This window comes from Xyrauchen texanus, chromosome 9, assembly GCF_025860055.1.
Source record: "Xyrauchen texanus isolate HMW12.3.18 chromosome 9, RBS_HiC_50CHRs, whole genome shotgun sequence".
Taxonomy (NCBI): Eukaryota; Metazoa; Chordata; class Actinopteri; order Cypriniformes; family Catostomidae; genus Xyrauchen; species Xyrauchen texanus.
The window spans coordinates 38,233,855-38,248,908 of record NC_068284.1 but is presented as its reverse complement, the minus strand read 5'-3'; the positions used below and the strand labels follow the sequence as shown (position 1 = coordinate 38,248,908).

Sequence of the window (15,054 nt, the reverse complement as noted above, 5' to 3'; positions counted from 1 at the left end):
CACTAAAACCATTAATACAACCCCAATTCCACAGTATGAACAGTTGGGACTGTATGAAAAATGATAATAAAAACAAAAAGGAGTGATTTGTAAATTACATTCACCCTTTGCTATATTAAAAGCACCACAAATACACATAAAATGTTTTACCATATGATTTGTTTTACATTTATGCTCCAAAAAAGTTTAGATTGGGGCAATTTAAGACTAATAACAATTTGAAGAGTTGTTAAACGGGTGAGGCAATCGTGTCTTTATTGCCAAGCGATCTCACTTACACAAGGAATTGTATTTAGGTGATAGGAGAAACAAGTGTACACAGTATATTACAGTGAGACACAGAATATAAAACAAGGTAAGAATGTAAACCGACATACAAATAATAGGACATATTACATAGAATGGCGTATGCACATGTGCAAGTGGTAATGTAGGTGCAAGGTAGGGTTATGTACAGTTATTGAATTAAATGTGTATTTATTTACATTATTGCACTATGGAGGAGTCTTGAAGGCAGTTTAATTGTTAGTAATCCAGCACTTTGTGAGCAATGTTCCCCAAAGACAAATTGGAAAGATTTTGGGCATTTTACCCTCTACAGTGCACAATATAGTTAAAAGATTCAAGGAATCTGGTCAAATCTCGGTTGTGTCTTCAGTGCCCAAATGCTTGATAAGTGTTATTAGAAGAGATGGTGATGTTTCACAGTGGTAAACACTTGTTTACTGTACTTGACTTGTCTACACTGTTAGGTCACACAGTATCCCGTTTGTTTCATAATAAACCCAAAACCCAGGAAAGAGAGGCTGAGTGAATGTGGTGTGGACCCTGGATGAGGGTCATGGAGTTGGAGAATACATATAGACTAGTATTCAGCTTGTAAAAAAATATCACTGAATCAACCTGAATTAAGTTACAACCTCAAAACTAATTTAAAGGCTAAATCAGGTCGAAATAGCTCCTTAAGGTAACAATTGCAGGTTACCGCTCTTCACACTAGAAAACCCCAACAATCAAAAATTAATAATTGTTTAAATGTATTAAGTTGAAAGAACATCATAAAATTGAGCAAAAATGTGCTACATTTAAAAATGACATTATTTCAACTAAAAAGTATTAATTTAAATGGATTTGATCTAGATTTTATCCAAACATTGCACAAGAGATTCAAAACCAAGCACTTTAACAGGCATTTCACCCAAAAATGAACATTCTCTCATCATTTACTCGTCCTTATACCATCTCAGATGTGCATGAATTTCTTTCTTCTGCTGAACACAAATGTAGTTCCTAACAATGCAAGTGAATGGTGGCCAGAACTTTGAAGCTTCAAAAAGCATATGAAGGCAGCTCAAAAGTAATCCATAAGACTCCAGAGGTTAAATCCATATCTTCAGAAGCGATATGATAGGGGTGGGTGAGAAATATTTAAATATCAATATTTAAGTCCTTTTTATATTCTCCTCCCTGCCCATCAGGTGGCAATCTATTGAGTTGTGTGAGATATTTGTTCTCCCTTCTATAATACATTTGACTGTTCTCAGCACCTGCCTTCAATCAGGTGTCTGAATCATGTTTATTTCTTCTCTAAACATTTAAAAAGATGGGGTTTTGTGGTTGTTATATGTGCACTTTTTGCAGGTTTTTGATTAAATGATCTAATTCTTTATTGTCAGTGTGTTGCTAGGAATTATTTAATAATAAACAAGTAACCAAGTGTTAAAGTGTGTTACTACACCCTTTCTATCAATGCCATGACTTTTCAAATAATAATTTGTAAAACGCCATGTGGAAAATGTAATGTATGAAAATGCTGTTATCTGACTGAAGTCTTGAAGTCTGTCCTTAACTCATACTTGTATAACTAATGCACCCGCATGAACTTGCTATCTATTGCCCCATCTGTCTGCTCTCACTTACATAACAAAAGACTTTACTAAGATGAGGGCAGCAAGGGCTGAGGGTGCCATTTGGGACTGGGCCACTGTCTCTCTTTTAATATCTTTTAGTGAGTATTTCATATATAACACAAATTGGCTATAATTGTACAGTATATGTACATCTAATTTGGATTGTCTTCAGTTATGTAATGTTTAATGCACTACTGTTGATAAAAACCTCTTTCTATAATGTGTAGACAAATGGCATTAACTAGTTATAATCTGGGTTAATTAAAGGTAAAACTGTTAAATGTTATTTATTGCATCAAAAATATGGTCACAGCAATTCTAATATTTTAAAAATAATCACTCTCTTATAATCAATCCTACGCTTAGTAGCAGAGGGTGGTGGTCACAAACAGGAAATTGTGGCTGTGGAGAAATATCACAATCTTGTTAATGTTAATGTCATTTCAGCCCTACCATTTGGTCCTAAGCAAGGACTACTGTTATGCAAAACATCCTACAGAGTGATCTATAATAATACGCATTTATGAATGAACATAACTTTTAGCATTAGCATATCAGTCTCTGCTATAAGTTCATACCTGTTTCTCTGTCCTTGCAGCTACAGCTGATACAATGTCATGGTTTTTGTGCTCATCCACCATACACAGGATACAGATACACTTCTCATCTGTATGACATCAGTTTATCATGTTGAGGGCAGATCATCTCCTGTATTCATCCAGTGGCATCCATCAAGAAGTGTCACTTACTTTTGAAGAGATTCAGACACAAAAGACAGGATTTGAAAGCTTTGTATTTTATCTCAGTACAGACTTTACACACCACATCTTCAGGTCCAGCATAGATTTGAGGCTCACAGCTTGTAGGTTTGTTCTCTTCAGTTTCTTCACCAGATCAGCCAGCGTTGTCTTTTTACCTAAACAGGTCTTGGGGTGAAGGTCTTTCTGCCCTGAGGGCAGCTGTAGACTCTCTTCTGATCGTCCTGATACCAGTAGCCTGTAATACAGCTCATACAGTAACTGTGTCCACAGAATCAGAATCAGCTTTTTGCCAAGTATGCTTACACATACAAGGAATTTATCTTGGTGACTGGAGCTTCCAGTGCACAACAATACAAAAACAGCAGCAAGACATAGATAATAATAATAAAAAAATACAAATAAAATAATTAGACATATGCACATACACACACAGACACACATTTACATACACACATACACATACATAGTGCAAATCTAAAACAAATCTATTATCTGTTATGTACAGTGCAAAATACAAATCTGTTATGTACAGTGCAAGGGAATGGTCACTGGCACCTTCAGTACATTTAGGCAGATTGAACAGCTGAATTGGTCCTGAGATAAAGAAACATTTTACTGTATGTGCACACAGTTACAGATCCAAACTATAATGTGCCCTAAGGCTACCAGTAAAGTGGAACAGAAACCTGACAGGAAATGCTGCAAAGTGCTGCAAGCTGGTAGATCTAACCAACATCAGCTGCAGTAAAGCTCACTTTTAGGGCCCAGATGGTGTTTCACCCACTTGTGTAAAATCCTGTGCTGACCAGCTGGCCCCCATCTTCACACAGATCTTCAACAGATCACTAGGGCAGTGTGAAGTTCCCTGCTGCTTCAAACACTCTACCATCATCCCTGTCCCAAAGAAACGTCTCGGTTACTGTCGTAACCTCCGTTCCATGATGGAGGGAACGCGACGTTGTGTCGATGTAGTGACACTTGTGAGCCCCGATCACCTCGGATCTTTGAGAAAAGGCCAATAAAAATTGGCGAGTGGAATTTGCATGCCACTCCCCAGGACTTATGGGTATAAAAGGGAGCTGGAATACGGATTCATTTAGGTTTTGAGCTGAGGAGCCGAGACATGGTCAGTAAAGCATTGTGGCAAGAGGGACACAACGGAGGTTACGACAGTTACCGAGACGTTCCCCTTCTGTCACTCACTCGACGTTGTGTCAATGTAGTGACACTAGGGGTCCCAGTCGAAAAATGTCACAACAGCTGAACCATTTTACGTGAACTACCGATGCAGATGCAAGCAAGCTGCTGTGTGCGTAATAGCAGGTGCATCAGACTGCACGTAACCTCCCCCAATGCCCCAAAAGTCATCATGTAATTCCCCACATCCCTGAGGAGGGGGGGGGGGAAACGACGTAACTAGCATGGGACCAGCCGCTGCCTTTTCTCTCTATGTTTTCTCTCCACAGAGTATTAGATTCGGCTGGGGCTATCTAACGCTATCGTATGCATCGGGATATCACTATCATTAAACTGGGGAAGTGATGGCACCAGGATGCACTGTGAGAAGACGACAAGCCGGTGGAGGGAGTGTGATGCTCTGAGCAATGTTCTGCTGGGAAACCCTGGGTCCTGCCATATGCATAAATGCATAAATGTAAATATGGACGTCAATTTGACACGTGCCACCTACCTAAACATTGTTGCAGACCAGGTACACACCTTTATGTCAATGGTATTCCCTGATGGCAGTGGCCTCTTTGAGCAGGATAATACGCCCTGCCACACTGCACACATTGTTTGGGTATGTTTGGGAAACATGATGAAGAGTTAAAGGTGTTGCCATGGCCCCCAAATTTCCCAAATCTCAATCTGATTGAGCATCTGTGGGATGTGCTGGACCAACAAGTCCGACCCACGGTGGCTCCACCTCACAACTTTCAGGACTTAAAGGATCTGCTGCTAATGTTTTGGTGCCAGATACCACAGGAAACCTTCAGGGGTCTTGTAGAGTCGTGCTTCAGCAGATCGCGCTGTTTTGGCAGTACGCGCAGGACAGCATATTATGTTTTGAATCACTGCACATATATATATATATAACATTAATTTAATGGCACATCTTACCCCAGTTTCGTCGAATATTTAAATGTTCAGTAACAAAAACAACAAAAAAGTACATATAAAAAGCTTTATTGATGAAATATAAAACTGTATAATTAATACATTTTCTTTTCAAAATACACTGTCAAAATATAAATCTTAAAAAAAAAAGACTTATCTTTTAAAGGTCTTTTAATCATATCCTTTTTAAAATCTATCTGTGCAAATGCATTTCATTTTAGATTACATTTTACAGTGTATTTATGAAGAAGATACATTTAAAACTTTCACTTTCAAATGCAGTGGAATACAGACAATACTTTTTAGTATTTACAGTAATTGTGACACAGATTGTTGTCTATGTGGAGTTACAGTTTCACTGCAGTCACCAGAGCTTAATGGCAGGACAATAATTACAAAAGAATTACAATAATTACAAAACAGTTTAATGTACACTGAACACATTTTTTATGAGGACTGTTTAGTACAACCGTTCTGTTACACCAGTTATCTCTCTTGCACTTTTTGTATAATTTTAATCCATTCTTCCATATTAAATATAATCTAATCATATTTTGAAAATATTTCTGAATACTACAAATTGCAATTTGAAGTAAACAAACAAAAAAATACATATACATTTTCTTTTGGGCCTTTTTTCCTAACTTGATTAATCGCTTATCACCCTCATCTAACAGATTGTTGTAATAATCATTGCTATAATAGTAACACACTTTACATTGAATTTGGACTATTTTATACAATAATATTCATTGCACTTGAATGTTTCATTGTTCATGGGCACTACAAAAAGAGTTTCTTTAAACATTGAAGGCATGATACAATGAATATAACACATATCTATTGGCTAAAAGCTAAAAACATCTGGATAATTCACTTCATCTTGGCTGGCTCTGTAACATGTTTGTTTTCAGATTTTTAGTACCTTTAACCTCTAAAATTGATCTACTTTAAACACTTTTGCTTTGCTTTTGTTTCCTCGTGAATGCCTTTCTTCAAAACTGAGCTGCCTTTAAAGACACAATTCAACCAACTCCTATAAACGCTTTGAGTCTTTGTAATATATATATTTTTTAAATAATCCATTTCAGTTCCTCCCGATGGCTTCTATTAGACCTGTAGGTTCCATTAGCAGACATAAAACTCAGAAGACTTGGTCCCTTCTCTTTTTCTTATTTATTGTATATTTATTGTAAATATATAATATTTGACAGGTAACACTGTAAAGTCCTAACTTCTTGTAAGGCTCTTTCTGTGAGAGAAGCTGCCTTGTACGAATTTGACAGAATAATACACATAATATACAGTAAATCTAGAACATGGTTCCTTTGGCAGCACTAATCCTCTGAAAACTGAATTTAATTATCTTCACTATCTAGAGAAAATCCCTGTATTATAAGAGCTTTATAAGTATCAATAACAATATGCAATACACTAATATTAATTATTGTACTTCTACTAGCAGCACTTTTGTGCTCAAAATTGTAGCCCTCTTGCATCACACAACACATGGGTGTGTGCATAACCCTGGCAAATGGCAATAACAAACACTCAAGTTTTGTATACGAAGGCACTTGACAAATATGAGGCATCTCCGCTAAGCAAAATTGTACTTTTTAAGATACAGAATTTGCTACTAACGATTAACTATTAACAAGCTTAATATTTCCTCAATGATATTAAAACACTCTGGGTGTTGCAGCAAGCTATTTAAATGATATGGGCATCTGATCATCTAATCAGACTATCAAGCAAATGATGCCCCAGTCACCATGTTGAAGAGCCCAGCCAAGCCAAGGTAACATATTCACAAACATAATGCAGGGCACCTTCACTGAATCGCAGAGAATCCTTAAGAATCCAATCCAGTCTTTCATTAAGGAAACTTACTAAACCTTTCCTAAATGATCGTCCTGCACTGATATGTTCAAAATCCATTTGAATAAAATGCATGCTATTATTAGCATGTAAGATTTACTGTGACATTTTCCATCACTGGTCCTGCCTGAACTTTCTCTAATGACTAATATTTAGAATTCTGCAGCTGATAAGTGAAAACACCAACATAATAAACTCATCTATAATTAAACTGTAATGCTAATGCAGGATGTGCATTCACATACAGTACTCGCTCTTCCACTTTTCTTGGACAGACTTCACACAGGTGTATATATGTGTCTGGATGGCCCCTCCTCACTCGTTTCTAGAGGTGATATCCTGTTTTAGAGACACAGGGCTGCTATTAGACTCTTTAAAGTATTAATTGTCATGCTTTAGTGCTACTTTGGTCTCTAGGTGCAGAAACACAATGCAGTATGGAGATACTCACCTCAGCCTTTGCTTTCCTCCAGCGGACTGACCCAGATTTAGACATACCTAATAGAGAGGACAAAATGAGAGATGATGATGTTGTTGTTGTAACCTAAACCAAATGATTACCTACCCCTTAAATCATAGGGAAATAATAGATTGATAAGAATGTTGTTCAAGCCCCTGACGCCAGCATAAAGACTATCCCTATTCCTAAACCTATTCTTAAAATCTGATTGATTTATAAGAATGTTGTTTAACAAGGATGATGATGTTGGAAGTGGAACATGGGTAAATCAACTTGGGTAAATCATACTAAAGCCAACATGAGAGCAAAATGTTTACCTTTTTAATACATGCCACTGGTTTTATTGTGCATCATTCATCAGTGCATATTATTTCAAACAATATTTGTCTTCATACAGTAATCTTTCATCAAAATGTAATTATCAAGTCCTCATATTTTTCAAGCCCTTCCCTCCAACCACCTGTCTTACAGATAATTCAATCGATTTTCCAATGCATAAAATAAAGTTCCACCTTACATTTTTTTCTCATCGAATATCCTGTTTCACTCAGAAATGCGTCAGAAGATTACAGAAATAAAATGGGTTGCATTGATTTCATGTTGATTTTAAACTTGTAATACTACTTCCTTTACATTATTTACGATTTATTTTGATTACTCACATAAGGATGAAAGCAGAACAAAGAACGCCACTGCTACAGAAACTCCTCCAAGCAGCCACCTGTAGGGATTATGACATCATTAGTCTGGGAAAAGAGTTCCGCCAAGTTTCATTAATAATGAGCCAGAGGAGAAAGAAATCTCTCTCTCCCTCTCTTTCTCTCTCTCTCTCTCTCTCTCTCTCTCTCTCTCTCACACACACACACACAAACAAACAAACACATGCTCTTGTTACCTAGAGGAGATGGCAATGCAGAGGCACAGAGTGATGGTCAACAAGAGGACTTTCAACAGCACAGTGTCTGAAATAAACAAAAATGATCAAAATCTTCAACAGACCTATGAACATTTCTTGGGGTATACCACACATCTATGTCCCTACTTCCAGACAGATATCAATGAAATAGGTGCACTGAGATATCACACCTGCCCTTAGAAGGAAAAAACACTTACTGCATTTAGCATGTTGCATGTTTGGCATGATTGCTAATATCAACTTGGCGGAGGGCAGGGTTTTAGAGAGAGGGCAAATAATTGAAAGTATCAGCATGGCTGAAATCACTTACAGCACCTTTAATATTCCACAATCATCAAGAAGAGCTATTAATTGAGGAACTGTGCTGCCACTGGTTGGGACATTGACCATGTTTACATGCAGTTAAGAAAATGGTTTAGTCCAGGGTTTTTGCAGTAAATGCAATTCTTAAACATCATGTAAACAGGAACGGCAATTTCCTTACACCTTTTTTAACACATCCAGGTTTCTCCCAGAGAACGCGGCTTATGTGGTCATATAAACGCATAAGCGTTGTTGCAACAGGTTTTTGAAGAGTCAACAAAGCCAATAGAATTACATTTTTCAATGAATTCTTTTAGCAACTTGAAAAGAATTCATTGAAATATTGAATTATTTTCGCTTTGTTGACTCTGTGAGTGCAGTGGGAAAGGACATAGACTATAAACTATACCATTTATACACGCCAATGTAAAATATCGATGGTCCCTCACATTCAAGCATAAGCGCTCGTACATAGGGGAAATCCCCTAGTTTTACGTAAGAGGGAAACGGCACTATTAAAGCACAATTCCGCTGCAGGACACGATTGAAAGTTGTTGATAGAAAACAAACACAGCAACAACTCTGTAATATCTGGAAATAAAGTGATGCAACAGGGAAGTCTTCCTCGGATACCATGTTAGTTATTTATACAAGCAGCGCAGTAATAATACGTTGCTGTGGAGAAAGCTGCTTACTGACACAGCTGCATGTATACTGGTGTAAAGAGTACGCCACTGGAACGCTACTTTCTCGCAATAAGCCGCTTTCAGGTGTCCATGTAAACCTAATCAGTAAAGTCTTCATTCTATCTCTCTCACCTGATGAGTTCTTGCTGGATGGACTGTAACTGTTGAGGTGACACATGGATGTAGGAGGAACATCTAGAAGACCGCTCACTGATTGGCTAAATTGTTCATGGGCAGAGCATGCCTCAGACTGAGGCTCCTCCTCTTCAAGCTGAGTTTGAGGAGCCACTTTATCAGGGGAAGGAACAGGATCTGTGGGATCTGCATAAATAAAAATGCAAAAAACACATATGCATTTTCATAAAAGCACACTTCATCATTTTATGTTCAGTTGCTTTAAACAGGCTGTTTTAAAGATTTAGTTGCACTCCAAAGCTAGAAACCACCTAACCGTAGGTGAAGCAGATAGGTGTGTCTCTCTCATAGCTATGGTCCAGCTCTTCCATCTCCCATAACGATGACTGGAGGGGAGTGATGGGGTCAGATCTTCTAAAGACACTTCCTTCTAGCCAGGACTGGCACGATTGGCTCATATCACTCAGAAGGCTGGCTAATGACCTTTTTGCCCGGCGCCGTCGTCTGAATATTCTACATGCACACACACAAAAACACACTTAGTCACATTTTACATTACAGCGTTTATGTTATTGTGTATTTACGTAAGTAAGTACTGAATAATACACTGATAATGACTAACATGTACTTCTTTTGTGAAGCTGCCTTAAATTACACTTTGTATTATTATTATTATAGTAGTCATTTATTACAGTAATATATGTAACATGAACACTTTAGAAATGTTTAAGATCTCTAGTTACTTTGCAACTTTAGAATAACTGAACATTTCAAGTTTTAAAATGCCATTGAGTCAATTTATGCATTGCATCACACTTTTTTTATAATTTACAATTTTTATTAAATCTTACAATAACAAAGAAAAGCAAAACATATATATATATATATATATATATCGTCGCTCACACATATGATCCTCGCATGGCATCACATATTTATTTTATAAATCAGAACACATACACACAAACATAAAACTCACCGGACGAGATTCTCTTTGTATGAGACGCTTGTTTGTGAGGGAGTCAGGGTGACATTACCCTCCTCGTCTGTACTAAAACTGTCCTCTGTCAGTACATAGTAACCGTTGGCTAGTAGACGGGGACTTCGCCGGTATGCACAGACTGAGCCGGTCAGCGGATTGGTGGAGAAACACTCATAGGAGGAGTCAGAGAGGTGGGAGGAGTCAAGACTGAAAGAAAAAATAGCATTAACTTGCATGCACGTGCACAGGAACACACATTGTTACTGATGCACAAACAAGCATCACACATATACTTAAAGAACATAACATGCAAGAGGTTATGAATATATGTTGGAGCTGCATGTCTATACCTGTGACAAATGTGTTCAGCCTCCAAGCTCCTGGTCTTAATTGGAGAACCTATGACAAACATCAAGTCATCATTACAAAAGTCTTATCATGGAATGTGTGTGTAAGATAAAGGGAGAATGAGAGAGAGCGATGATATAAAGGCATACTTACTTGTAACAGCTCCTCTGAAGAACAAAGCCATGGATCACACTGTTGCCAAACCTGTAACACAATAACATTTTGGTTAAATAAATAGTGAATCCTACATCACATTCAACTAAATGTTCATCTACCTTTTTCCCTTTATTTAAGTCAAATTTCCAAAACCGAGTATAGTGATGCAAAGCTTTCTTTATTTTGAGAGTTCCAAAAGATGAAAAAATAAAAACTCTTTATAGCTCACAAGAAACAAAGAATTCATAGTGTCTGTGGCTAACTTTGAAGACAATATACAGAAAAAACTGTGATAAAACAATATATTATCATGAAAATTCATCACAATAATACATGTTGACTATTTGTACTATATATACATTAGCCAATAACAAGGTGGGTGTGATAAAATCTTGTTATAAAATTTGGAATAACTCTCCATCATAGCAGAAGAAATAGGAAATATTATAAATGTGAATTGTTATACTTTACTATATGGATATATGAATAAACAAGTATATATGTAAGTGTACATGTAAATGTGCAATGTACCATGATGTGAGGCTTGAAAAAGAAAGACCACGATATATGAAAAATTAACACAAGTGTACATTTGCTCTCAAGATGTAGGCAGATAAACAAATGAACTAGGAATGTGCAGAACTAACTTTCATAATCGACTAGTTTGTTGTTGGACAACTAGTTGGTTAGTCGACCACCCTGGCACATCCTGTAAGTGAACAAATGTTCACTGCTCTGCTCTCTTGGCATGAGTCAGACACACACACCATTGATTTAATACAACAGTTATCAAATAATCCAAATAAAAAAATTATAATTTTTTTTAAAATAAATTGCTGTTTGGATTTAAATAAGCAAATACTTTAGAGCCAATGATTGGATCATTATTGCAGTGATTAATATGTTTCAGGTGGCAACAATTCTTTTAACCATAACTGATGCAGTGTGTAGTTTCTCATTTCTTAAACAACCATGTCCCAAAGACATATCCCGTGATCATTAAAAAGATGTTACTGTGTTTCAGAAGGGGCAAATTATTGGCCTGCATCAAGCAAGGAAAGTACAGTGGTGAACCTTCAGCTTCACGGAAGAAATGTGGTCGAAAAACACTGTCAAAAAAATCGACAGTAGAACTCACGTCTATGTTTAATAGTGAAAGTAAAAGCATTTCCACATGCACAATGCGATGAGAACTAACAGGATTGGGACTAAACAGCTGTGTGGCCACAAGAAAGCCACTTGTTAGTGAGGCTAATCGGAAACTTCATTTTGCTAGGAAGCATAAAGATTAGACTGTGGAGCAATGGATAAAGCTCATGTGGTCTGATGAGTCCAGAATTACCCTATCCAAAGAGATGTGCACGTCAGGGTAAGAAGGGCAGAGCATGAGGCGATGCACCCATCATGCATAGTTCCCACTGTACAAGCCTCTGGAGGAAGTGTTATGATCTGGGGTTGCTTCAATTGGTCAGGTCTAGGCTCAGCAACCTTATGTGACAATAAAATTAAGTCAGCTGATTACCTGAATGTACTGAATGAGCAGGTTATCCCATCAATGGATTTTTTCTTCCCTGAGGGCTCAGGCATATTTGAGGACAACAATGCCAAAATGTTGTGACATTGCAGAAGTTTGTCAAAACAATGCCACAACCAATTTGAGCCTTAATCAACGCTCAAGGCGAGCCCCTGAAACATTAGAGTATGCAACTTTTGTTTTTTGGCCAGGCAGTGTAATTCACCGTTTATTTAAAAATATAGCTTTTCCCATGAAACAATGACTAAAAATCACCTCACATGCACAATAATAATAATAATAAAACTATATAATTAAATTTCCAATTTCATATATCATAAATTAAAATTAAACTTAAGTTGTTAAAAATGTTAAACTAAATAAGAATATAGCCCGTTTTTTCCCCTCAGGCTATCAATCTCATGAACAGTCAAAACTGCCACATTGAGCAATAATTATGTGCAATACACAGTTTAGTCTTTTTATATTTATCCAAAACATCCAACCTCTTCTGCCATTACATTCCCTTGCACGGTATCTAACATTTATTAGATTTGCACTACGTATGTGTATATATATATATATATATATATATGTGCATTATATGTGTATGTGTATGTATTTGGGTGTGTGTATATATATATTTATATATTAGTCTTATTGTGTATTTTATATATACTTTTTTTCTATTAAATTTTTATTTATTTATTATTATAATTTTTTATTTAATTTGTAATAATTTTTTATTATTATCTATGTCTTGTTGCTGTTGTGTATTGTTGTACACTGGAAGCTCCTGTCACCAAGACAAATTCCTTGTATGTGTAATCATACCTGGCAATAAACCTGATTCTGACATATATATATATTTGTGATTAATTCATACAGTAATAAAGTAAAATGCAATACAATTTTAAAAGCATTTCTTGTTTTTTACTGTTCCTTTTCATGTATTTTTTTTATTTTTATGTATCTACATTTTCATGAAATAAATGGAATAATTTAAATGGGGAGAGCATCAGAGAGGAATGTTTAGCAGGATACAAAGGGAGTGGGATGAGGAGGGGGGATAAGGGAGCCATTATGATCTAGATGGGGATGATGCTGGCAAAGTGGGTGGATACCAGTTACTGTACTTCCTGTTAACCACTTCCTGTCTGGGGATAAACTGATTGGCTGAACAGAGTGTCACTGTGTGTACGAGTGCGCTGTGCAGCTGCTATTACACAGCCTAGAAAGTGAAGCCAAGGAGTTCAACGGCAAAGAATGAGGGAATACAATAACAAACGCTCACACACAGCAGCACCCATTTGTTTTTGTTCAGAAATCTGTTCCCAGAGTAATCCCATGACACAACTCTCTCTCTCTTTCTTTCACACACACACACACACACACACACACACACACACACACACACACACACACACACACACACACACACACACACACACACACACACACACACACACACTCACACTCACACTCACACACACACACACACACACACACACACACACACACACACACATGTTGTGTTTCCATGTTTTATGGGGACTTTCCATAGACATAATGGTTTTTATACTGTACAAACTTTATATTCTATCCCCTAAACCTAACCCTACCCCTAAACCTAACCCTCACAGAAAACTTTCTGCATTTTTACATTTTCAAAAAACATAATTTAGTATGATTTATAAGCTGTTTTCCTCATGGGGACCGACAAAATGTCCCCACAAGGTCAAAAATTTCGGGTTTTACTATCCTTATGGGGACATTTGGTCCCCACAAAGTGATAAATACACGCTCACACATACACACACACACACACACACACACACACACACACACACACACACACACACACACATTTCCTGTAGTCTCTCAGTGGGGTAAGAAACATGAAATGACCATAAGAACAATAACTGGAAAAATTCCAACACCATCAGACTTTACAGTTGTAAATACAGACAAAAATAAAGCATGTAAAGATTTGAACAGTGATAGTGAACTGATCTGAAAGCAGCTGCAGTACAAAAGTTCCTTATTGAAACACATTTACACCACAAAACCAGTCAACAAGTGTACACTAACCACAAAAACATCCTCATAAATAAGCTCAAAATATAAATATGAATACAAAATAATAATTACGTTTACTAATTGTTTCTTTTTATTTTCATTGCTTTCTTTCTGTATTTAATTACTTAATAAGAAAATGTGTTATTTAACCCAAAAGTGGCAGAGGAAGATCAAAAATAGTTCCTAGTTATGGTATTTTCTTACCTTTATTATGATGGAGATTGTTACTATTATTGTGTATATATTATATAAGAACAAGACCAATAATAGGCTAATAATAACATCTAATGATTGCTAATTTAAATCAAAATATCATAATAAATACCCTGTTTTATTTTTATCCCACAAAATCTGGCATTAAGATCATTTTTATTATATAAGCAGTCGGTTAGTTTTGTACAGACGCAACGCTCCTCCTGTCTTTGTATCAGAAACAAGTCGAAAACATATCGAGCGGTTACGAGAGTTTATTCTCCCTTTGTAAGTGTACGGTTTCACACATTTAAAAATACCAAACGTAGAAAACAATGAACTGAATAGACATTACGCTGCGTAATACAAACATCCGCTTTCTTCTCGCACTTCTTGCAACATTCCTCACCGCTGTATCTGTTCCGCATCGATTGTACAAAACAAATAAAACGCCAGAGATCCAGAAACGTTAGAAATAAGACTCACCTTAATCACAGAGAATGCGATTACACAGCTTTTCCGAGTGGATCAAGGACGTCCGCTGGTACAGTTAAAAACACTGACAGACATGAAGAAGAGCCGCGCCTACTGAGAGAGAGAGAGAGAGAGAGAGAGAG

General features: G+C 36.8%; 1 protein-coding gene across 1 annotated transcript; it reads right to left on the bottom strand.

The window, feature by feature from the left end:
* Positions 1 to 5,360: 5,360 nt before the first annotated feature.
* On the bottom strand, positions 5,361 to 15,039 carry LOC127649604 (transmembrane protein 71-like). The gene is made up of 10 exons (XM_052134799.1): positions 14,924 to 15,039; positions 10,651 to 10,701; positions 10,500 to 10,548; positions 10,147 to 10,356; positions 9,484 to 9,680; positions 9,165 to 9,353; positions 8,023 to 8,089; positions 7,790 to 7,848; positions 7,119 to 7,165; positions 5,361 to 7,006 (listed from the first exon to the last, which is right to left on the bottom strand). Exons 2-10 carry the CDS (start codon positions 10,679 to 10,681, stop codon positions 6,983 to 6,985), a joined length of 873 nt encoding a protein of 290 aa, XP_051990759.1. The 5' UTR covers positions 10,682 to 10,701; positions 14,924 to 15,039; the 3' UTR covers positions 5,361 to 6,982.
* Between the last annotated feature and the right edge of the window lie 15 nt (positions 15,040 to 15,054).